General features: G+C 43.8%; 1 protein-coding gene across 6 annotated transcripts in view; it reads right to left on the reverse strand.

The window, feature by feature from the left end:
- The window catches only part of DMTF1 (cyclin D binding myb like transcription factor 1), a 33,477-nt gene that overhangs the window by 1,346 nt on the left and 6,965 nt on the right, over positions 1–25,166 (reverse strand). Inside the window, exons 2-17 of one of the 6 annotated variants that reach the window (XM_077338007.1) lie at positions 24,221–24,448; positions 22,668–22,784; positions 21,304–21,426; positions 20,207–20,301; positions 18,429–18,543; positions 17,960–18,036; positions 15,919–16,076; positions 14,604–14,636; positions 13,237–13,346; positions 11,957–12,185; positions 10,866–11,017; positions 9,484–9,699; positions 6,510–6,595; positions 4,231–4,389; positions 1,794–2,180; positions 297–441 (exon numbers count right to left, since the gene is read on the reverse strand). In XM_077338007.1, coding sequence (XP_077194122.1) covers positions 297–441; positions 1,794–2,180; positions 4,231–4,389; positions 6,510–6,595; positions 9,484–9,699; positions 10,866–11,017; positions 11,957–12,185; positions 13,237–13,346; positions 14,604–14,636; positions 15,919–16,076; positions 17,960–18,036; positions 18,429–18,543; positions 20,207–20,301; positions 21,304–21,426; positions 22,668–22,776 — 2,194 coding nt within the window. In that variant the 5' untranslated portion in view covers positions 22,777–22,784; positions 24,221–24,448. Of the gene's footprint in view, positions 1–296; positions 442–1,793; positions 2,181–4,230; positions 4,390–6,509; positions 6,596–9,483; positions 9,700–10,865; positions 11,018–11,956; positions 12,186–13,236; positions 13,347–14,603; positions 14,637–15,918; positions 16,077–17,959; positions 18,037–18,428; positions 18,544–20,206; positions 20,302–21,303; positions 21,427–22,667; positions 22,785–24,220; positions 24,449–25,166 lie in introns of those variants that run through there. The other 5 variants (XM_077338010.1, XM_077338008.1, XM_077338009.1 and 2 more) reach the window with 5 other exon arrangements.

The following is a 25,166-nucleotide window of genomic DNA, read 5'->3' on the forward strand; positions in this document are numbered from 1 at the left end:
TTGTACAAAGATGGCCCCACCTCATCTTTTCTGCAAGACTAATCCAAAACGGGATCAGCAAGCCCTATTTAAAAACAAAACAAAAAAACCTCAAGCCTGACAGGTTTGATCTGGGTCACTTGATCAGATGGTCAAGTCCACAGACCAAATGAGAATTCTGCAAATGAACACGTACACATGAAGTTGTCTTATACTGCACCAGACCTTTGGTCCATCCAAGGTCAGTGTTGTCTACACAGGCTAGCAGCAGCTCTCCAAAGTCTCGAGTCACTGCCTAATCTGTCTTGCCCCCATACCTGTTAGTGTTGTTAGAGGTAAGACTGATTCACTGTCCATATCGTCTGATGTCTGGATAAAACCACGGGGAGAAGGGACTATCAGGACGGTTTCATCCATGGTGGGCTGCTCAACTGGATCTTCCGTGGCGGGAGACCCCAAGGCCTGTATGACAAACAGCTTTTTCCAGAAGTATGTCGAACAGAAGTCTGTTTTTTTTTTAAAGTCCATAGTGGTAAACAAACAAGTTATGTTTAAACTGCTTACTCTAGATGAACCACTGCGGATAGACAGAAGCTGCGCATTACTCTACTGATGTAGGCCTCTCCGATTAGTTGTAAGCATTCCTGAAAGCAGCAATGCAGATGCTAAATGGCTTCTTTGGAAATGGGAGGGCTTAGCATGCAAGAAACAAGCATTAGATCTGCCATATTCATGGGTTTTTCTATCCTGCCTCAAAGAGAAGAACCCCAGGCCTCGTGTAACTTCAGCCAGTTCTTAATGGTGTTTCTCTGCTAGTGGCTAATTTCCACAGATAAATCTGCCTTTCTTCAGGCAACCCAGATGAGCAGAGATGGGCTTTGCATTGTAAAAAAAAAATCCCTCTGAAATCTGTTGGGCTGAGAGATAATGGCTGGCCGAGGCTCATGAAATAGGACTGTGGAAAAATGAACATGCTCCCCCTCTTCCCTAGTTCCTCTAAAGATGAAGCATCCTTTGCACATACACCCCCACCAACACCTCACCACCCCAGATTCAACCCATGAAGCTGAGTCTGTTTCCCCTCAAGGCCCACGGTTTGTAGACCCAGCATGAAGATAACCACTAATCGGTAGCTGCACCTTTCTACTTGTCTTACAAGCACTCCAGGGTGTGTCTTGATACTCTTGCCGAAGATGTTTTGACCATGGATGCTAGGGCTTGCATAGACCACTTGCTACGTTTCTTTGAAAAGTTCTGCTTACCCATTCTGCCTTCCAAGAGCTCAGAGCAGCTTATGGACTGCCCCAAGGCCAACGGCCTCTCATTTTAAACAGCTCTTGAGCCTATCCCAAAACACCATTTGCAAAGGAAGTGCCCTGCTGCCAAGTGCTGGCTCCTCCCTGGTCTTTATTTGAAGCAGCAGCAGGGAAGCCGAGGGTGCAGCCTCTCAGGCGAGACACTGCACAATTAACGCTTGCACAAAGGCCTGAAGTGCAGCGCCAGTTATGCACATGCCTATAATGTCCCCCTAAGCTAAACATTTCCTTGGGGCAGGTTCACACGCTCTACAAACACAAGCCCAGTTTCCCCACAGGCTGTATATTTGGAGCAGCAGTCAGCTACAGCTCCCGCTCCCGCTCCCAGCCCATTCAATGAGCCACGTGTTTTTCAACCACAAGTGGAACATCTGAACTCTGCCTAGAAATGCCTTGCACCAAGTGGTCAGCTTCTTGAAGCAGCAGGATTAACAGCTGCTATTTAGTGTATGCTCAGCAACAGACCTACCTACCCCATCAGACAATGATGTCCCCTACCTCTGAGACATAAGTGCTGGCAAAATGGGACTGACACGCTTCCTCTTCGCACTTGAGATCTGCACCCAAAACCTCTTCACCAGCTCTTGCCGTGACCCTGTTTATGAGTTCATCACTACTTCTGCCCACAAATTTGGAGGGGTTGTCTTCGCTGTATGCAGGCTGCACTTCGTCGGCCAGCTTGGGTGTGGGGAGGTCATCGGGAAAAGCCTCCGCGTCCAGGGAGGTAGCAGGGTCGACCAGGTCGACTGGCTGAATTTCCGAATCAACGGTAAGTTCCTGGCTTACAGAGGGCGAGATTTCCTCTGCTGCAACTGTGCGAATTATGACGCTCGGTGCATGGCACTGCACGGTGACATTGTCAGTTGTATTCAGCAAGTGTTCTGGCTGCAAGGAAGTGATGAAAAACGGGTAAGTACTATTTTTTAATTATCATTCAAATTATAGCCCACCTTATTCCAAAGCTCAAGACGGGTTACAGGAAAGTTGTATCCCCAATTAAAAAACCCTCCTCTAAAACCAACACTCCAATAAAACATCAAGATAGCGAAATTCCCTTCTCCCCTCTACAGACAAGCACCAGGGGGTACACACGATGATCATGGGTAGCCTGAAGGGGCCCAGTGATCTTAAGAACCTGGCTTCAACCAAGAACCTGGCGGAAGAGCTCCATTTTACAGGCCCTGTGGGACACTGATAGTTCCGTCAGGGCTCTCAGCCCTCCCGGGAGCGAATTCCACCAGGTTGGGGTCAGGGCCAAAAAGACCCTGGCCCGGGTCAAGGCCAGGCATATTTCTCTGGGGCCAGGGACCTCTAACAGATTGGTACCCACAGAGTGAAGAGCCCTGCAGGGGCCATAAGGACACAAGCAGTCCCTTAGGTAGGTATGGCCCAATTCACAGATGGCATTAGAAGTTAAAAAAGACCTTGAACTTGATCTGGGCCAGAACTGGCAACCAATGTAGCTGCCCCAGCACCAGCTGTCTATGGGCCCCCCAAGGTGTACCAGTGAGGGCCCTAGCAGCTGCATTCAGCACCTGCATTTTGGCTGAATGCAGATGGTACCTTAAAGGGGGTGGGGCTCTTCTTCAGTTACTAATATGCCTGTAGCATCAACTGTGGCTAAAACCCCGCTCACAGTGGGAAAGTAGTAGAAGGAAGGGAATGAGTGGGCTGGCAAGCCTTATGGGCTGCCTCCTGCTGCCTAGCAATTCCCCCAAGATAATGAAAGCCTTCAGTGGGCCCCTCGCTTTCTTGTGCATGTCATGCTTTGCTGCTGCACTGCAAGCTCTCCTGCGAGTTTTCTTACTGCTCTATCCTGCATACACGTTCTGCAGTTCTGGCCTCCAGAAAGATGAAAGCAAGGGGGAATGGATGATGGAACACCATCCATGGAACCAGCACGATTGTGGCAGATTGACTATACCAGTTGTGAAAGGAGACAAGCTAAGCATTTTACCACACCATCACAACAGTCATAAAGAGGGAGGAAAGCCACCAGTCCCTGTTTGCACCCAAGTTTCAACCCAATGCGTCCATTTAATTGGAAGTTATGAACATGGATGTGGACGATCCTAGGTCCAGGCTTGCCTCTGTAACAGGCTTCTATTCTCACCATTTTAGTTTTGCTTCTGTATTCTCTACCATGGCTGTGTTGAGGGGCTGTGGTTTGTTACATGGCCAGGATTCGTTAATAATTTAGTTAACAGTTGCAGAATTAGGCAATAACATTATAATCCTGGCTTGAGTTCACTTCCAGATAGCTACAGCTATGTGGGAAGAACAGTGGGCTTTTAATTTTCACATGCCTGTTTCTAGACAGGAGATATTTGACCCCAGGGATCTAATATCTGGAGGTCTGCATTATCCGAAACAGAACCGTTGATTCCTCCAAAAGTCATAGTCAATAGAACCTGAATCCACAAGCTGCACAATAATGTTCTATTATGAAATCCAATTGTTCTGTTCTCAGTGGTTTATTCGATTCACATAAACGTAACCATGAAACGAGTTCCCAGGTACAGTACTAGTTTTCAAAGGGAAACCTTCAGTGGTTACCTCCTCAATAATGGTGACGGTCTGTGATTCTATTTATTCATATTTAATAATTAACTCAATTCCATAAGTATCACATTGGCATATAGCTCTTCACATTTCTATCCACGCTACAATTCTGCTGTTGCAAGACATCTGTAACACAGCCAAGCAGCTTTAAACCCAGTTTTTCTTGCTTATTGGAGGGTTTTCAATTTTGACTTCTGATGGCATTGAGCCATTTTGCAACAAGCCACTACCCAATGCTTCTGACTGCTGGGAGGAAACTGTACAGGAATGGCTCCAAGGTCAATCCATTTTGAAAGGTTCCAGCCGATCTGCAGTGAGGTCTGAATCTGCCCCTCCCCCCTTCCTCATGGCTTCCCCCTTTCAAAATACGTACGGACAAGGCGTGCACTATTATCTGGTCGGGGGAGGCTGGGGCAGCCCCAGCTGTTAGAGTCACGGTCGGGCTGGTGGTCAGCGTCAAAGGCAGCCCCTGGCTGGAACTTGTTTGCAGTAAGTAAGTGCCTGGCGTCCCCGTAGGCTGGAGGTGGAAAGACTAAGAAAATAGCAGAATGAGGTCAGGGGAAGCAGCTTAGTCACCAATGGATTTGGGCAGAAGGAAGCCAGCCTCAAACAGAATCTCCTTTCTGAAGCACAATACCATCTTTTTAATCCCTAAAGAGTCATAATGACTGTCCCACTGACAATGTGCCCTTTCTCCCTGTACCTAAAAGAAAGCGATGTAGGCACCAGGTGAGCTTCAAGACAGAGCGCATATGAACAGGCATTGGCAATGGTGCCGACCTGTGGCTTAAATGGGGCACCGCATCAGAACTCAAACACCAAACTATTTTCCATATGTCACAGGAACACAAGCAATGTGCTTTATGGGGAGATGTGAGACAGTTCTCCCCAGCTGCAACTGAGTGGACAAAAATTATGAAGATTAGCATCTCGGGGGATTGCCCAATCTGTCTGCATATCCACTGCATCTACTTGGTTTCATATTTTACATTATTAAATGCTTCCTGTGTGTAACTCAGCCATATGATAAATGATAATATTCCTATAGGCACTAAGGGATGATAGCTGCTGGTATTTAAGCTGTTATTTTTATGCCGTTTTATATGTTTTTAAAGATAGTTTGTTAGCTTACATTTTTAATCCTGACTTCAATGATAAGTATTGGTGTTTTCTGAGAGATGGGACACACCGGGCCAAACTCTAACCCTGTGGAGCCACCTGGTGGGCTATAAAGCCATAAGCAAAAGAAACCAGTTCCGGAAGAGCAACTGTATTAACCTAACCACCAAAGACTCCTGGGCACCTGGAAGACAAACACTCTGTTTATTTCATGAACTTATGTCGGTGGCCTGCAGCTAATAATGTCTGCCTAGGTCAGTTCATGCTACTTGTGCTTTTCACTTTTAGAGTGTTGCGGAGCTTTGGATTAACTGGGGCCCATTCCACACAAGTTAAATGTAGCAGGAGTGTGGCAAATTGTAAACGCTACTAATTTGCAGTTATGCACAACGTCGCACACAATCTGCCACACTCCTGATCCGCGAAAAGCACTTCATTGTAGCGCTTCCAGGGAAATCCCCAAAAGTGGATTCACCCTCTGGAAAGTGCTACACTCTTGCAAACGATCTGCAACAGTTTCGAAAAAGTTCTGTGCATTACCATTGTTGCGGTTTCAGCAAAGTCCCTCCCCCTGGCTCTCTCCTTTGAACTTCCGGCGAAGCGATCGCCATTTTTTTTTCTCGGAGCGAGCGGAGAGCAACAAGCCGGCAAGCCTTCATTCACCCAGCGAGGCTTCTCCGGCTGCAGTCCCTCCACAGAGCTGATTTAAAGCTCCCCTAAGTCACCAAGCACAACACAGCCCCATTTGCAAGTTCCCTTAATTTTCAGCCGAAAATCATGCCCGTGCATGGGGGGGGATTTTTTTTTCACTCGAGGGAGCGTGGCAACGATGAATCGGCAGCTCACAGGCCAGCTGCCAGCTAGATGGGTCTCTACGTTAGGAAGAAGCAAGGAATCAAGGAATCAAGGCATATTCATTGCAACGTGTGTTTTTCTTTTTTTTTTAAACCTGTTCTTAAAGGGAAAGGGGCTTTTCCGGAGCATGGTAACAACCGCTCGTTGGCTGCTCGTTTGATTGACGGCCAGGGGTAGGACAAAGCACAGAAAAAATCGCTTCCTTTCTAGCAATTTTGGCGAGACCGGAAACCTGTGGGAAACTATTGAAATGCTACTGGATTCCACTACAAAGGCAGGTATGCGTTACACCGAATTCCACTATTTTAAATTCCATTATTTCTTTCTGTAAGCAATTTGCCACATTGATCCTTGTGCGGAATGGACCTGAGTGTCTTTACAGTCCAGTCCTGTGTAGAATGGCTTTGAATAGGTTAAGACTGGAATAATTCTGCATACCAGGTGCTCCTCAAGTGTAAGTGATGCAAAACCATAACAGAGTTTTGTTACCTTTTTGATAGCTTTCAAAGGTCTCCCAAGTTGCTTATTGTCCTAGTTTTTATAACCTTTCACAGTGTACTACTGTAGCTGGTAGAGTCACATTTCTCCTTAGATTGCAATAAAACCATCTTAAGAAGATCCTGAACTGCAAAAGGACAAATCAGTTGGGCATCACCAGGCAGGCTCTACAGTACTTACAGGTAGAATCTCAAAGGTCTGTAGCGTTCCACTGTTCAACGTTATAGTGTCTGAATCCACAGAAGTGACCGGGGAATCGGCAGAAGCTGGGGAATTAAGAGGAGAACACAAATAGATAGGAGCAGGTACTGAATGAGTCAGAGATGTGATATGTGCTGCAGGGCTGGTGTTGCACTCCAGGTCATCTAGTATGTAGTGGGGCAGTTAATCGTTTGTACATGAAGAAATGATAATTACATGAAGAGTTGTTACTAAGGCAGGGCATGTGGTAGACAATAAAGTAGATGATATTTTTAAAAGTTTGAAGTATTTTAAGCATTTCTGTTATCTATACCTGACTTCCCCCCCATCCTTAGCAGCTTACAACATCATTCTCCTCACAACAACTCTGTGTGGTGGGTTAGGCCAAGAGAGTGTTAGCAGCCTCAGATCATCCATGAAGTTTCCATGGCAGAGTGAGGATTCAAATCTGCATCTCCCAGATCCCAGTCTGACATTGACCATTATACCACACAGCTTCTGTTCTGCAAGTGCATGCCACATATCTATCAACTACCACAGATGGTGAGGCTGTGCTCAAACGGAGGGAAGCACTTGTTCTTTATCAGTGGGGAACCTTGTTTGAGTTGTGCCTCCTCCTTTCTCCATGGATGAGCTTTCATAGCCTTCCCACCTCGCTTATTAAAAATGCAGGTTAAGCTACCTTAAAAACACACATTGGCCGCCTACTGTTTCTCCTTTCTTTCCAGGATCCCGCAGGCCAGTGCACCATCAACTTATGCTCAAAACCACCAGATATACCTGTGGCAGAACCAAGCCATGATATCAGTTCTGGAGAAGGAATATTTTCCAGCACGTTCTCTATCCCATTCATTATGCTTAAGAACCAAGATGCTTGGAGATCACCTTGATCTACAATGGCCTCAGATGTCAACGGGAAGATTGGTACAGAGACCTTCCAACTCATAGTAGAAACCCTCCTGATAGTGGACTTCTTGGCCTCTATAGATCTGTATTTGCAGGTTTCCAAGCATCCAAGCTCCAGATAGTACACTTGTTTGCATAAATGGCCTCTCCTCTCGTCCAAGAATCTTCACCAAGTTTATGGCCTCAGCAGTGGACTGTTTTGGGTCATGAAATGTATACTTCTATTTCATAACTGGATAATATTCTTACATCCAGGACACTGTGCAGATCACAGGACCTTCACTCATCCTGTAAGTCCTCCACACCCACAGGTTCCTGGTTTCACCAGAAATCAATCCTCATTCACAGGCCATCATCCATTGTTTGACTCTGCTCGATCCTCTACTGCCCACCAATAAAAATGTTGCTTGAGTCTCAGGGCAGCAGTAGCTCCTCTCAGACAGGCAGTGTCAGAAGATCTAATGGCCCTGATGCAAGTACTGGGTCTCATGATTTCCTGCCAAGTCTCTGACTCCAGTTCTATTCCTTTTAATGGCTCCACTTGACTTTTCTTGGGACATCCTTCAGAGTCACTGGAGGGAACTTAACTATTATACCCAATGTACACTGCTCCTCCAGTTGATGGCTCTAGGGCTTTGATCTAGTGCAGTGACAGGGTGAGCAGCTTGGCCGGGGGGGGGGGGGGGGGAGGGGCGTTACCACTGTTGCTGCTTTTCCTGCAGTCACCTGCGCTCGGCTGCCAGCCGCTCCATCAGCAGCATTAGGAAGGTTGAGAACCACTGATCTAGTGGGAGGTACTCTAAAACCTGAGTGGAAACCACCAGGGTCTATTCATTGTATGCTGCCATTCCCTAAGCCACCCCAGGAAAGCAGTAAAACATGGAAATACAGTATTGGAACACAAAGCCATCACATGCTACTCTCCCTCCAGCTCCTCATAACACTCTAATGCCCTCACTCTCACTGCCAACAGATGGTAAAACATGTTAGCAGTCAGGAAGCTGAGAGATCTCAGTCCCCCTGACAGAAAGTAATTCTACTTCTTCAATGGGCAGAATCCCACTTTCCTGTCATTGAGCTCAACATCTTCAGGGATTCCACAAGCTGAAGGAAGACTAGCACAGTCAGTGGGACCTGGATCTAAGTGAGGGGCTCAACATTCTGGGGTCTTTTGTGCAGTGATCAGGAGGCGGGATGCTCCCTGTTGGATCTCCTTGCTTCCCCAACCAAATTCCAGAACAGGTGCATGTTGGTGAGGTGTATATTTTCTCGACTCCCTTGGCAGAAGGGGTCCTGTGTCCTTCCTGTATTTCCACGCATAGCCAGAGAATTCAACAGAATACAACAGAAACCATAGAGGTAGGGGTGTTCAGCCTTCAGCCATGAAGCTCAACAGGTGATCTTGGGTGGCGACATTGATGTTCTATGTAACCTGCTCTGACCATATGGACAGCAACTGCCCATAGGAACCCAAAGATAACAGTCATGTTGCCATGATGACAGTGAGCTACTTTCTATTTATTCCAGGTCTCTACAAGCCTGTTAAGAGCCTCTTGTAGTGCAGAGTGGTAAGGGAGCAGACATGCAGTCTGAAAGCTCTGCCCATGAGGCTGGGAGTTAAATCCCAGCAGCCGGCTCAAGGTTGACTCAGCCTCCCATCCTTCCGAGGTCAGTAAAATGAGTACCCAGCTTGCTGGGGGGTAAACGGTAATGACTGGGGAAGGCACTGCCAAACTACCCCGTATTGAGTCTGCTATGAAAACGCTGGAGGGCATCACACCAAGGGTCAGACATGACTCGGTGCTTGCACACGGGATACTTTTACCTTTACTTTAAAAGCCTGTTGCACCTCCTATATTCTTGTCACCACTACTGCATAGAATCCCTGGCTTGCTTGACCTGCTGCTGGCTGTGTGTATATTTGTGACAATGCATCTAATGAGAAATACATGATAAACAAGAAGTGTATACATACATAAACCTGCCAAGTTTTTCCACTTAGAGTAACCAACTTGGGAAGTCAAAGCAGTGAGTTTCAACTACTTACAGACATGCGTAATCTGGACTGGGATCTGCAAAGCTGTCATGGGGCTCGGTGAGCTGCTGGAATTCTCGTCCAAGCGAGCCACTCGAATCTGAACATGCTGAACCCCAGAACCAGGATGAGAGTTGGGCAGCCCAGGTAAAGACTTATTCTCCGAAAGCTGGTGCCCCAGGGTGGTTTTCTGACTCTCATGAAGCTGTTTCAGACCTTTTATAAGAACTGAAGGGGAGGGGGCAAAGATGTTGCTGAAAGCAAGGAAGGAAAACAGACAAGAAGTAGCCCATTCCCTTCCTCCCCACCAGCTGAAATATGGGGAGCCACTGTAACAACAGATGTTCGTTCAGATATGAAGCACTCTGAATGCTGAATGCTAAAGGAGAGTATTTCTATTTTCTTGCCTGACACTTATCCCAAACTGCAGACCGTTCCACAGGTTACACCTTAACCAAAAGCACACTTGGAATTAAGTGGCTTTATTCTCAGTGGAGCATTTATAATGTTTCTGCCCCATCCCCAAACAATGTCCTTGAATAATACATCCAGGACATAAGTTCTGCCGACAGTTTCTGCAGTTATTCTGCAGAAAGATGTCAAATTATTTTGTTTAATTTCAACGTATGTTCCTTGATGCAGTTTTCAGTTAAGGTGAATGTGTGAGAAATATCACACCGTTCATGACCTGTCCCAGTTTCCAGATAGGTGGGGAAGCATGGCCTGATGAGGCCGGACAGTGCTCTCCTCCAGAACACAACTCCTTTCATAAGAAGGTGGAGGCCTCGGATGCAAGCAGGCTGCTGTTGATGAACAGCCCAAGCTCAAGAGGCTTTAAACTAGCTATATAGTAGGAATACAACATTATTCTGCCAAATTTTCAGAGAACCCAAAACCAAATTTCGAGACAAGATCCTAGCAACTTTTCCTTCCTCCAGATTTTGAAAAACCCTTCTATTATCTGATGAAGATCCCTCCATAAGTAATAGATTAGCACTCTTTGCTCTAGCTGCTAGGAAGCTTCAGGCCAAGCAAGCAAGAGTTTCAGAAACAGGAGTATCAGCTTTGTTAAACTATGAGTTTCTTGTTGTAATAATTTATTCTCCCATATCTTTGTTTTAATCTGAACTTTGTATTTTATATTTTATATTCTATATTCATTTTATACTGTTACTCTTTTATGTTGTTATGGCCTATGCACATACACAATAAATTCAACTCACATAACAGGGATATTCCGTTTTCTAGAAATAATGCCATAAATTTCATAAATCCAGATTTTCTTTCCCCCTTTCCTTGGGTTTGCAACCTCCTTAGTTATTCAGGATTTGAAGAACAAGAGAGATTTTCTAAACAGGTTAAGGGAACAATGCATAGAATAGTCAACACTTTACCAGGAAAGGAGACTTCTTTGTGGTTTGCGATCTGTCTCTTGATTGTCCACCATTTACTGCGAAGCCACTGGGGTGAGCGAACACTGCTCCAGCCTTCAGCCAGCAGATCCCAATTGACATCATTTTCATCAGACACTTCTAGCTCTGCTATTCTGACAGGATGACACAGACAAAAAGATATGAGAGAAGCTCAGTTCCGATGCTGAGAGCAGCTTATTTTCATCACATTTGAGAAGATGGCAGACAGGAGGCTTGTTCTCAGAAATACAGAAAAGAAAAAAACAGAACACAAAACCAGGTGCTATCACGAGCGACTTCTAGCTGACAGCATCCCGCAGCTCTTTGACAGGATTAGGAGGCCATGGCGTGGACAGGTGACACAAAGGGTCCCGACACTTCAGTGTGGCAGCAAGGAATGTCTTAAACTGGTGTTGACAGATGGCAACAGGATGAAACTCAGTCCAGGGGAAAGTGAAGCAAGTCAAGTAATAAGAAGTGTGCCTGCTCAAGATGGAGTTGCAATCCATCTTAAAAAGAAGAAGAGTTGGTTCTTATATGCCGCTTTTCCCTACCCGAAGGAGGCTCAAAGTGGCTTACAGTCACCTTCCCATTCCTCTCCCCACAACAGACACCCTGTGGGGTAGGTGAGGCTGAGAGAGCCCTGATATCGCTGCTCGGTCAGAACAGGTTTTTTTTTTTAAATGTATGAAGTAAGGACCACAGTATCTTATAGAAAATGTCTTAAGATTATATGGAAAGGGATGTTGGAGAGAAATATTTTCTGTTACATACACCTAGTAAAATATAAGCATTTTTTATATATATAATCTGTCATATAAGCCCTCTTTTTCTTTTGCATCCCTTTAACATTATTATCTTGTTCTTTAAAATGAAAATGTTAGTAGAAAAAATAAGAATAATAACTGAGACATAAAAAGTGTGTTCCTGTGAAATATCCGAGAATGACAACATAGCAGTCATTGTTGGTTATGCTTTCTCCAAAGTACAAATAAGGGACCCTGACGAAATTTTCCCTTTGCATCGCTCCCTTCCCTATACCAATCCTTTCAGGACAAGCTGCCCAAACAAACCTCAGGATAAGGTTGATTTCATCTTCCTTGGTCCATTCCGTGCCTCCACTCTGCTTCCAGTTCAAGTAGTTCAGCCACTTGGAGCGGCACTGCTTTTCAGACCTGGTTCCAACGCGCTCTGCCACAGCAGCCCAAGACACACCTTGCGTGACGATATCCCCAGGTTCTGTGCTGGTTAATTCATGGACCACTTCGGCCAGCCTCTTTTCTTCTTCTTCTGTCCACTTTCCTGAAATCAGAAAAGAGCAGGTAACAACACAAGCCCCAGAAAAGAGAAAAACGGGAGCCAGCAAGATCTGGGTGCAAAGATGTGAGATGGTGATCTGGTGGGCATACCCGGTTTGTCTCTCTTTTTATTTATTTATTTATGATTCTGGCATCTCACTCACACCTTCAACTGTTCAAAATGTTCTAAACTTGTTTAGAGTTTTTAAAAGTCAGATATAAGAACACACATCTGGCAAACATTAAAGATCCCTCATGTTATGGCCACAACTGAAAATGCAGCCAACTGTTCATTCACCAGCATGCATAAAGTTCTTTTAACAATGTGAGAAGAAGTAAAGTTGCACAGCTAATACCAAAATACATATGCTTAAAAAATCTGTTTATAGCCTGTTGGATACTGTTGGACCCAGTTTGCAGACGAAATTACAGTAGGGATGGATCACCCTTGTGTCTGCAAGAGCACCCATTTGGAAACAGCTGCCTCCACCAAAAGGAGATACTTGGCTTTGAACCTATTATTCAGTGGAAGCTCCCAATGTTTTGAGATTGGATCCATTCCCCATGGCAGCCTTATTGTTGTTGCACTCACTATCTGTTCTCAAATCTGTTCTCAGAATTCTCAAGTGCACCCAGGTACAACAAGATGGGAGGGAGAGGTTTTATAGTACAAGCCATACTACAAAGACAACATGGACTTAAAGTTGATTTGGAGATACCAAGCAAGGACTTCTCCACAAAAGACACTGAAGATGAACAAATACTTTTGCCCTTTCAGTCAACTAAAGTATACAGATAAAAGCTGGTGTGTGCAGCATTAATTCTGGACACTGCTGAAAGGAATACTTGCAACACAAAGGGCTTCTTTCTGCCTTCCAAGCCCATCCTAACGATAAACATCCAATGGCGTCACACAGAAAGCTCTCTAGTCTAACACCAGAATTTTTTCAGTAGAGAAAATATATTTTAAAAACAATCCCAAGCTACTTCCCTGAAACTGTGCGCAATGTTTACAAACTTAACTAGATTTTACCTGTCTATATCAGCATGTGTACCTGTGTTGCAGGTATCTTTCATCAGCCTGCATCGGTCTTTCACGGAAGAAGCACTTCTGCCAAGGGCAGCTCCTATGGTTGCCCAGTCGTTGCCATGCTTAATCCTTAGCCTAATAGGGAAAAGGATATGAGCACTGGGTCCCAATTTCTTGTCAGTCAGAGGCAACAGAAGTTTCTTCATGGGTAAAAGTGAATATATGAAGTCCAGACACCATTCCAAAACTGTACGCTTAGTGAAGATTTCATGCCAAACAGTATAGGTTTAGTTCATTGGGCTGCAATCTTTCAGAAGCCCCTTTCACAAGTTACAGGGAACACATATACAAAATGTGTACAGTTGATTGTACTTCCTATGTGTTCTCATGTTAAACACACATACAGCTGAATGTGACTTATACCAAGCCTATATCCAGCTACACGTCCCCAGTTTAATTTGGGTAGTGAATATTCTTTGGCTGTTTCTTACAAGAAGGAGCATGCCTATACATGCTGGCTGTATGTGTTCCAACCTATAATAGGTAAATGAGGCTAGAGTAATTACCATTCCCTGTGAATTATCATAAATGTTATGAGGTCACAAAGTATAGAGGAACATATGAGAATCTGCAATATCAAAAAGTTCCATCTCTGAATCTACTTCTTCAAAAAAAAATTCCAATGGCAGAATGGAATCTTCCTGCCTCCCCTTTCCAATGTACCCCCCCCCCCCCGATCTCCACAAGGAGTGCTGCTCCTGGGGACAGCAAGGAATGACATAAGGGGGTCTGTAGCAAGAGGAATTGGTGGAACTTATAGGTTTAGTCTGAATCCAACCAACTGTATTATACATTGTGCTACACAGAAAAGGCCTATGTGGTCACTGTAAGCTCTGGAGCACTTCCTTGGTGTGACACTAGCAGTTCCACCCATGGGGTGTGGCTCAGAATCAAAAGCTGGAAGGCTCCCACTCCTTGCTTGCTGAAGCATTCCAGAGGCGAATCTTTTTTCCAAGTATAAACCATTACAGTGATAGGTGAGTACAGAGCACCTCTTCTCATAGCGCCAAAGATAATAAACACCCACCACAAAGAGTGCTGGAGTTTTTGAAGCCGTTCTGAAGCAGAGGCATGCCCTCACTTGGCCCCCTTCCCCATCTCAGCTGCTGCCCCTTTTATTAAGGAGGGAATAGGCAGAGTAGCCAGCCAGCAGGAGTAGCTCGAGTGGCAGTGGGGGGGGGGGATGGAGGGAGAGGGAGGAACAAGAGATTCCATGCCCAGATTAAATTAATGGGCCTCCATTTGTCAGCCAAAAACTGAAACAAGTTTCTAGAAAGGCATCCGAAGACTCCTCTGAACTGCTTACAGAATTTAATGGAAAATAAAACTCACTCCTTCAGTTTTTCAATTTCTTCAGGTGTGTATCTGTGAAACATACAATGAGCATGTTAATTGACACAATGTATATCATTCATTTTGTCTTTTAAGATCTCCCATCCCTCAATCAGCAGTGTATGCAGTCCACCCCTATGGCATGATAATATGCTAATATTTACAATAATATTAAAATAACAAGTTTCAGAATCAAGGAAGCCTCCCAGTACAATATACAATATATTGTACTGGCAAATCAGCCACACCACATGGTAATGGGTCATCGTAAAGGGGAGACAAAAGGGGCACAAGCATGTCCCTGTTCAGAGCAGCCTGGGGGTGGGGGGGGGGAGGAGGAGAAGAAGGAAAAGAAGAAGAAGAAGAAGAAGAACTACCATTGTTGCCTATGAGCAGAGCAAGAGCAGAAGAGGCAGCTAGGCTACTACAAGCAGCCTAGTACATTCAGTGAAGTGGGACACACACATCAACATTGCTTGGGGCGCATTAATCTCATTGCTACTTTGAGAAGTATCATAAGCAAAAAGGAAGACTGCAAGAAACTGCTTGGATAGGTTTTAGGAACAGAGCAGAGCAATAACATCACCTACTGCTGGAAGAAAGAGCCTACCAAGAATGAATTTCTCTGAATATGAGAAAGAATGCCAAAAGAGCCCATCTTGAAATGCAGGGATGGACATACAACATGTCCACATATGGTGATTTGGGCTTGTGCACTGACCCATAGAGCTCTCACAGGCAAGCTACCTGTCACCCAAAAAGTGGAGGGTGGGACATGTGGGCAGGAAATACAGACAGAGCCATACATGGGTACACACCACATGATGCCCCACATGCAGTGGTGATGGTTGGGTAATAAGCTCCATCCTGTGAGCAGACTACAAGTAGAGCTTACAGTCCAAAAGCTCTAAAGAGCAATCCCAAACAGGTGTATTCACAACCTTACGCAAGTGGGGCTGAGTCCCAGGAAAGCCGACCATTTATTCCTCAGTGGAATCAGTGCCATGGGCTGCATTGGCACCTACCTACTTACCCAACAGGAAGCTGCCTTCATCTCCAAATATTAACTGAGATTCTCTCCTGGGTGATCCTGCAACTAACTACTGCAGAGGATTTCTAAGCATGACATCACTAACTATCATAAAGTCATCATCTTGAATCAAGGTGTGTTTTCCTCGCCTATACTACATATACATATATTGTCTTCTGCTTTGACTCTTCAGGTTGCCCAATCATGGAATTAGTTCAGAGCAACAGAAAGCCACTTGTAGCGTTAACCCAACTGCTTGGGGCAAATGTTACAAGGTTTTCATACTTGCCAACGTGGTTCCGGTCATCGTACATACGGAGGACTCGTCTATAAACAGCAAAGAGAGGCCGATTCAGACCCCACGCAATGGTCCTGTAGAAATCTTTCCTTTCATCTTTTGACATCTCAAAGATGATTTCTGTGGCATCTTTTATTCCACGTGCCTAGGCACATTAAGATTTGGATGACATTTTAAGTTTCCCAACTTTTAAAAAATCAGTTGATCAATCCACTGTTACAAAGTTCCACAAAAAGTATAACAAAAGCTGCATGTCCCCCACCAAATTGTTAAGGAAAACAACTGTGGACAACAGTATCACTGAGCCGAGTAAATATTTGGGAGGAGGGAAGATTATTTTGGCAGTATCAGAATTTAGCCTATAAAAGAAAGGACATGTAGTCCACCGTGCTAGCTTACTTGGGTTAGTCTTAATAAAAGGTTTCAATTTATGTGGCTTTTGTCTGTAAATCCGCTGTGAAGCAATAAGATTCCATACTTTTTGCCACTTTTTAATATCACTTATTGATATTGAAATATACTAAAATGTGTGATTATGGTCAAGTACTGAGAGCTTGATAGTAATAATTTTTTAAGCCAATAAACTGGAGAACAGCAAAATGAATGTAAAGAGATTCCAAACTTAGAAGTGGAATGTAAACTTTAAAATGCTGATTTATAGCAGCTGTATGCATCTTCAATAGGAAGGAAGGAGCAAGGACTACTTAACATGGTTTGTTGAACAGCTTTTCCTGGAGGCTTTCAAGGAAAGCTACATTCATGGTAACTCAAACATTCTGGATACAGGATATCATGAAACGGCTTAATTCTGAATCAGGCCATTGATCCTGGGACTTTCTGCATGCCAAGCAGATGCTCTGCCACTGAGTCATAGCTCATAAAGAGCCTTAGAATCCATTCATATCTTTATAATTCAATTATTCCCTTAACCAACATGAAGAGATCCATGCATGATTCTCTATTAAGCTAAGCAGTGTTATTAACCATCTATGCAACAGCATAAAGCCCCACCCAAGCTGGGACTTCTGCTTGGCATGCACCTTTGCACAAAGTGTACCCTACAATGCTTCCTCTGGCTTTTCCACAACACAGTAGATACTTTCTTTCCACATCATAGTGGATGAACCTCATCTTGGTGATATTGTAAATACTGGTAAGGTTTCTATTAAGCTTTCTATCAAGTTGTAATGGACTTGGGATGGAGGGGTATCAGCACGGACAAAACAAAAATACTAGTTTCCATGTGTCTTTGACAGCCCTGGTTTTCTTTTTTGTGTGTGGAAAAATGCAACAGAGAGCACAGAAGCCAGGTCTCAGGTGTGGAGGGCTAGCAAATGGAAGCAAAATATTCCTTCAATCAAGGTAAAAGTTTACCTATTTATCTACATTATATAATTTGTTTCTATGTGCCGTAAGGACACTGTATTGGGAGGAAAAGTGGCATTAAACTTTTAAAAATATATCAATACATAGAAAAATATTTACAAGAGTTATTTTTTAACAAAAAAGGTAGCTTGTAACACTTACTCCATAGGTTTTACTTCCAGGTAAGTATCTCAGGACTGTATAATTAAGTGTAAGTATAATTTTAAATATGATGACTTTAGAATAAGGCACCTAGAATCATGATGGGAAATGAATCACATTGCAAATAAATGCTCGGTCCAAATATGACATTGTGTGAAGAGTAGAGAACTTCCACTTGTGCAAGGGGAAGAGGTTTTCTGCTAGTTCTCCCTGCCTGCTGCATACGACATCTGTCCTGCTCCCAAATCTCTGACCTTCAGTGTGCAGCCTTTGGGGAAATTGTGAAACTACAGCACAAAGGTGGAGCAGGGAAAGTCACACCCCACAAATACTTGTTGCCTATAGTAAGTACATGCTATTTTTTAAACTCTATTTCAAAGGCACTGAAGACTGGTCAAAGGCAGAACTGTTTTACACATTTTGCTAAGAAAATTAAAACATGTTAATACAGAAGAGACTGACCACTAAAACCAGCAGGTCAATTGACTGCATCACACAGACCTTTAAGTAACGCTCAATGTTACTCATCAAAATGTCGATTTCTTCCTTCGACCACATTCCCTGCTTCCATTTATGGCCTTAAAAAGCAGAGAAGAAACTGTCATACAAACGATACTCCCCCCCAATCAGCTATGACATCAAACTTTCCTGATCAACCAAGACAAGAAATATTAAGGGCTTAATTGGGGCAATGCAATATAATAGACAATAGATTACATTTATGGTCCTGAATCACTTGTGGCCTTATTATCTCCCCAATGCCTTCACTATGCCAGCAATCCTAAAGACAGTTTCCTGGAAATAAATGCCACTGAAAAACATAAGATTTACTTCTGAGAAGACCTGATTAGGATTGCTCCCTACATAACTCACACAATAAAATCACTCTTTTAGCACTCATGGATGAAAAGGTCTCCCTTATTCTCAAATAATAAAGTGTACACCTAGGGAGAAACATATGCCAGCTTACCTTTGTTTGTGAGAGAATCTTTATCTTCTTTGGTTGTAAACCAAGCCTGACTAACTGCTGAGACTTCTTCATTGCTTAAAGAAGAGATCTCATCCAGTTGTTCATTCTGGAGAATCTGGGAGAAAGAAATGGAGATGGGAGTCTCCAATTGGATATCGACTAACAAGCAAAACTTAACAAGCATGAACAAGCAAATGGCTGCAGTCAGTACCCCAGTGACTATCTGGACTTGGATCAGAATGATATCTATGACTTCAGGAAACAGGAACACAAAAGCGATTTTCTTAGTTGGAGCCACCTAATAATGCCATGCTTTTTAATAGACCAATACTATGTCAGGGCCCTTACATGAGCCTTGCACGATTAGTATTCATAACAAAATGTGAAAAGGCTGGTGTGGTATTTAGCTATATATACATTTTATCTCTATGTTTTCATGTACATTGCTGTGATGTAAAATGTAGACCTGAAAGATAAGGAAGAGCAGGACTCGGTGGGTGAGTGAAGTGCCTTAAGATTGGATGGTAGCTATTCCTTCAGGGGCAGAGTTGACTGGGTGGTTCAGAGAAAGACTGTGTGTGTGTATAGAGGAAGAAGCTTGAAGGAGATGCTATAGAGTGTGAGAGAAACCTATGTTGTGTGGAAGTTATTAGCTTGGATTGCTATGAGACTAAACATCAAGTGAAAAAAATAAGTCTATATGGAAGTTATTAGCCTGGGTGGCAAGTTGGGAAATTCAGCTGTGTGGAATTTGTATAGGTGCCAAGTGAGATAATAAGTCTATGTTTAAGAAAAACTATTTTAGAGTAAAAGTAAAGGTATCCCCTGTGCAAGCACTGAGTCATGTCTGACCCTTGGGGTGACGCCCTCTAGCGTTTTCATGGCAGACTCAATACGGGGTGGTTTGCCAGTGCCTTCCCTAGTCATTACCATTTACCCCCCAGCAAGCTTGGTACTCATTTTACCGACCTCGGAAGGATGGAAGGATGAGTCAACCCTGAGCCGGCTGCTGGGATCGAACTCCCACCCTCATGGGCAAAGCTTTCAGACTGCATGACTGCTGCCTTACCACTCTGTGCCACAAGAGTAAAGCATCCCTTTTTATCTTAGAGCCACCCCCATGTGCTGACTTTTCATTCTACCAACATACAACTAAGCCATCCTGTTTGTTGGGTCCAACTAAGAATTCTAAGTTGCGAGCCTTTGGTGGAAGTGAAAATAAGGAAGCCAAAGAGGCAGCATAACACACAACACCTCACAACACTATGGAGAGTACTCATAAAGGGATCTCAGAGGAAAACTTTGCAGGAGGCAAGATAGTTGAGGATCCGCTTGCAATTTTAACTGAGGGATGCTCATTTCAACAAGACTGCAGCAAATGTGTATTTTGCATGCTCTGAGCTCTTCCCTCCACGAAAGCGAAGAGAGAGAGCTACACGTAAACAGCATACAGTAAATGCTGTACCACAGGTGCCACACATACAGTGCTCCTACCAATCACCGCAAAATGTGTTCCCCACATCAACTGTTAAAAGCTTTTCCAGGAAAAAATATACATACAACAGGAAGATACAGAACCATCTGCTTTGTTTCAGAATATTTTAAGGTATGTCTAACAGTTGATTGAACAACTAGAAAAAAATATAACCTCAAGGGCATTATTATTGAAGGGTTCTATGCTAACAAACTCATTCATGACCTTATCTTCAAAACATAGTTGAGAACATGGGAAGCATTTGCTCAGACTCTTGCAAAATTACTTGGAAGTGATATTGTACCTGGATCTGAGTAACAGTTCCCTCATTCAAATCGTTATCAGCCACCTCAGTGGTAGCAGTCATGGTCACCTCGAAGCTCTGATCACTTTCAGAAACTTCAAAACACAGAGAAGTATAAGATTAATATCTTTTTCTTAGTCATGAGTGTTACACTTTTTAAAAATCCCAGCAACTTGCTGTACCAGCCCATGCAGAATCCAAAACAAAATCTATATAATAGCTTTTGTTAGACTCAACTAAAATGACACAGAATAGTGTGCGAGCTTTCAAGCTCACTACAATTCTTCATCAGGCTAGATGTTACAAAATATTTAAAAAGCTGAGTGAGGAAACTTTTAAGACAAGGATTTAGTGCAAAATTCAAGATTTATGAACTGAGATTAGCACCAATTCAAAAGGCCAAACATGTACAGCATCTCACATCAAATGCTGTCAAGACCAGATCTAAAATCTGCTTTTCTCCCTCCCTCAAAATTTTGTCACCTTGTAGTATCTGGCCTCCCAAGGTCCTATCCCAAAGCTAGCAAGGTCCCCAATATGTTTCCTTCTGAAATTTCACCACGTGGTAAAAGGTTCAGGGGAACACCTTCAGGCACCCTTTTATATATTTTCCACATGATAACCTTTTCTCAGGCAGGGGAATAGTGATCCAGGGCTCTAGTAAGAGTATGGCCTTGAAGACCTTCACCCTGTGGGATAGGGAGCAAGGGATTCCCCTCACAGGTAAAACTCCTGAAACTAAGACCTTCCACTTTATCTTTGGCTGTTTGACAGAACTATTCCCTTTCCTGCCTCTTTTTAATCAGGTCAGAACTGTTTACAGGAGAATGAACAGGATGAAACAGAACATGGGACACCTAAGGCCCCTCTCCAGCCAACAGGACTTTTTGCAGTTGTGTAATCTGCAATGTCATGGACTCATCATTCCCTTGCTTTGCCTTACCCAATGTCACCTCCCCCTACCTGGAAACTGCTCTGACACTTCTTCCTTACTGGCCTCGTATGATGCCTCTGTTCCCTTCTCACAATCCTTAGTTCCCTCAGGATCTTGCTCCCAGCGTGAGACAGGGCCCTTCCATTAATAGTGACAAACTTACATGGGACAGCAACAACAGAAATGCACGGACTGGTATCATCCATACTCTGGTCATCTTCAGATGATAAGCAGAGCCTTTTGGGTGCAGGCTCGAGGCTGTCTTCGGAATCTACTCCATCTGTCTCTGTAGACAGATCGTGAGAGAGAGAAAGATGTTGCAGATGACACCCGGAAACAAATGACCACTCAGCCTTTTCCCCACTGCTTGCACCCTTTCTGCATATTAAACATATTCACTCAAGTGCCTCCCACAATAATGCAACCAGAAGCCCAATGGAAAGCTTACTGACTAAGACCGTTTATGCACTGGAGGTTTCATGCTGAGCTACAGGCTGGGGTTTTAGTTGTGGCAGGTTGCCCCACCTCTTCCTGCATCCACACGGGGGAGCATTTGGCCCAGTGCACCTAATCTGCTCCCTATTTGTGTTCCTGCATGAGAGCTGGGGCAGTGAAGTGCCCAGTGCATAAACAGTCTAAGTGATTACAATCCAGCTAACATTGATATCTGAAGCAACGGCAGTTGGGGGAGGGGGGGAGACTGTTTACAGTCTCACTGTAACAAAATGTAGCTCATTATTACAAGCCCATTTCAATGTGAATAAAATACTGTCCTTAATCACTGATCCTGGAGAACCTATTACTTATGTACTTTAAGCAAGTAAGGAACAGATTAGTTTAAAATAAATATTACTGATTTATTACTCCATTGTATGAAATACAACACTATATACAGATAATGCTAATACTGGATAGCAAACAAGCACCAGGTGGAAACCTTGAAGACATGGCCATGGGATACAGCAAGGATCTGGCTAAAAAGCTTGTGAAGAGTTCAGAAACCATTTCAGCAGAATACCTCCCCTCAGCAGCTCTTTCGTCAGACAGTTCTTCCTACATGGATTTGACAGTCCCAAGAACCCAGGACATATTCTTAAGACATGCTTAGCTCCCTTGCCTAGCTGTTCGGTATCATAATTGTTCCGCATAAAGGAGATCCCCAACACTTTCCTGCTGTGGCATGAACAGTAACGCCAGGCAGGCAGGTTCGTTGTTGCCAATCATCTCATTGAAGGAACCCCAACGTTTCTGCAGAACTGGACATTCCCTAGGACAGTCTCAAATCTATTGATCTTCTAGAGCAGGTGTAGTCAAACTGCAGCCCTTCAGATGTCCATGGACTACAGGGGCTCATGGGAATTGTAGTCCATGGACTTCTGGAGGGCCGCAGTTTGACTACTTCTGTAATCTAGAGTAAGAATCCTGTGATAAAGCCTGTGTTGCTCAAAGTACTCTACTCAGCTCTCATTTGACTCCGATGGTTAGTGAACCAAAATCTGGAATAATATGAACAACATCTGTCTATACCATCTTGGGGGCAGTGAAGTATAAGATTCCCTTCAGTGTCCTGGGTCAAAGTCACAGAATTCACGGTTTCTACTGTCACTGTGTCAGACTCTTCTTCAGCTGTGCTCATACTCAGACCTAAATGAGAACAAACCATAGATCAGTGTCCTGACATCATTTCTGAATTTGATATATCTTCTGTTCCGGCATCAAGACTGCTCCTTTTCATGGATCAAATATGGGGCAAAAAGAAAACTGGTAAAATCACAATGCTAGACCACCGTCAATGTGCAGCCCTGGAGGATACAAATGACCTCTTCCTCATGTTCCTTCCCCAGCGCCTTTGGGACACAGGGCCAGCTCCTCTTCTGTCTCTTTTCATGGGCCACTAGACACAATTTCTGGCCAGCACCCCAACTAAGACAGGATAGCCAGTGGAGAAAGGACTGTGCCTAATCTTAACACATTTAAAATCACCATCCTGGAGAAGGTACTTGGGACCAAGCTATCGGTTATTAATCATGGCCTCTCAGTGATTGACCTGGGTGCCCTTAGCACACAATATTCTGCCACAGTAAGCGTTTTGCCAGAGAAAGACAGGTACTCACGGCCACATTCCAGACTGCCCCAATGGCACGATCTGGGAGCAGCCAGGAAAGGCTATAGCAGTCAAGACTACCCTGAGAATACCCTTCTCCTATCTTCTTTCTGGAAATCTTCGCAGCACCACAAACCACCTTTGTCACCTTTACAATCAGTCAGATCATACCCAGCTCACCTCCCTCCTTTCTAAGCCCCAAACAAGATCCCCCCCCCCCCAATCTGGCTTCTTGTACAGAGGGCAGAATTGAACCTAAGGAGTCCTACATGATTTCAGTCCTTGCTAAACACCCCACCTGCCAGGAAACCACTGATGGTATTTTGTATTTTTTAAACATCCCCCGCCCTTAAAGTTCCTATATTTTTCTACAAACTAGGAGTTTGTAGACTAGGAGTTTGTAGACCCAACAAAGGGACCCAACAAAGTTGTTGGGAAATTGGCTCAAGACAAAGATACGAACACAGAGAAAATGCCCAACAATGGCTACCAAAGGCTAAGAGACCTCTGAATCCCAGTGCCAGGAGGAACCATCAAGGGTAGGTCTCAGCATCTATGCCCTGTTGTTGGCCCTCCAGATTAACTGGTTAGCCACTGTGTGAGAAAGGATGCTGTGGCTAACTGGATCAGTGGTCTGACTTGGCAGGGCTCTTTCTTATGAAGAAACAAGTGACTGAGCTTTGAGAAGCTTGATTAGTTTCTAGAACTACCAACAATATATGAATCTATTTTGCTATCTGGAAACTACATGCTTTACAAGACAGATATCCCAACAGACTAAATATACAATATAGTTGAAACATCATATATAAATGTTGTTCCTTGTGGTATCTGCTAAATGCCACTTAAATAAGAGCTTTAAATAGTGAAAGCAGTTGGTTCACCTTTGCAGCACTTTTCTTGGGTTAATGCATATATGACTGTCTACATACTAAGTATAACAAAATAATTCAATTTTTGCAAATATAAATCCCACCTTTCTTCAAAAGTCCACTCAAGGTGGCTTCATGTGGTATTTCTTCTCCCAAATAATCTATGGAGATGGCTGAAATAGGATCTGGACTGCCTGGGAGGAGCTCAGGAGTAGGGCATCTGTTTAGATTGCAAACGGTCCCAGGTTCAATCACTGGTATCTCCAGTTAAATGATCAGGTAGTAGGTGTGTGAAAGATCTCTGCCTGAGTCCATGGTGAGTCACTTCCAGCCTGAGTAGGCAATATGCACTGTGATGGACCAATGGCCTGGTTCAGTAGCTACATGTGGTCATACATCCTGCCTTCCTTACTTCTGCAGGGATTTCCACAGAGTTCCAACTGGGTGAACACAGCTCTTCCTATAGCGTAGCGCACTGTCACGTCTTCTCTGTTCTGCTTTGTGCTATGCATGCAACATTGTGGTTTTTCTCAATTTATTTTGAATCAGACAATCTTCCAAAGCTCTAAATACAGCATGAATTCTGAGCTCATACAAGTGAGACTAATTTTAACATACCTAAAGAACTGTGTATCATATACCACGAGCAGAGTTATCTACACCTATATTTTAACAGAATTCTAACTTACTTCCACATGGGGAAACCTCGGTTTTACTTAATTCTCCATAGCATCAGATGTATTACTTATTAGTTTAACATCAGTTTGATGATTGTGACATCCTATCCGTCAGCTGAGGATATACATGCTGTACCTTTGGTTTTGCCCTGGCCTGAACCAACAATTTTATGAATTGGAAATGTGAGTCACTTCAAAAATATTCATTACAACTTAGAAACTACCAAACTTGCCTAACATTATACTGACATGAGCCTCCATTCATTGTTAGCAGTTTTATGAAACACTAAATCTTTAGAAATTAAAAATTGTTTACATAGCAGTAAAAGCACTAGAAACTCTTCTGCCCTTCATCATGGTTAATCGTAACATG

This window comes from Paroedura picta, chromosome 5 (assembly GCF_049243985.1).
Source record: "Paroedura picta isolate Pp20150507F chromosome 5, Ppicta_v3.0, whole genome shotgun sequence".
NCBI lineage: Eukaryota > Metazoa > Chordata > Lepidosauria > Squamata > Gekkonidae > Paroedura > Paroedura picta.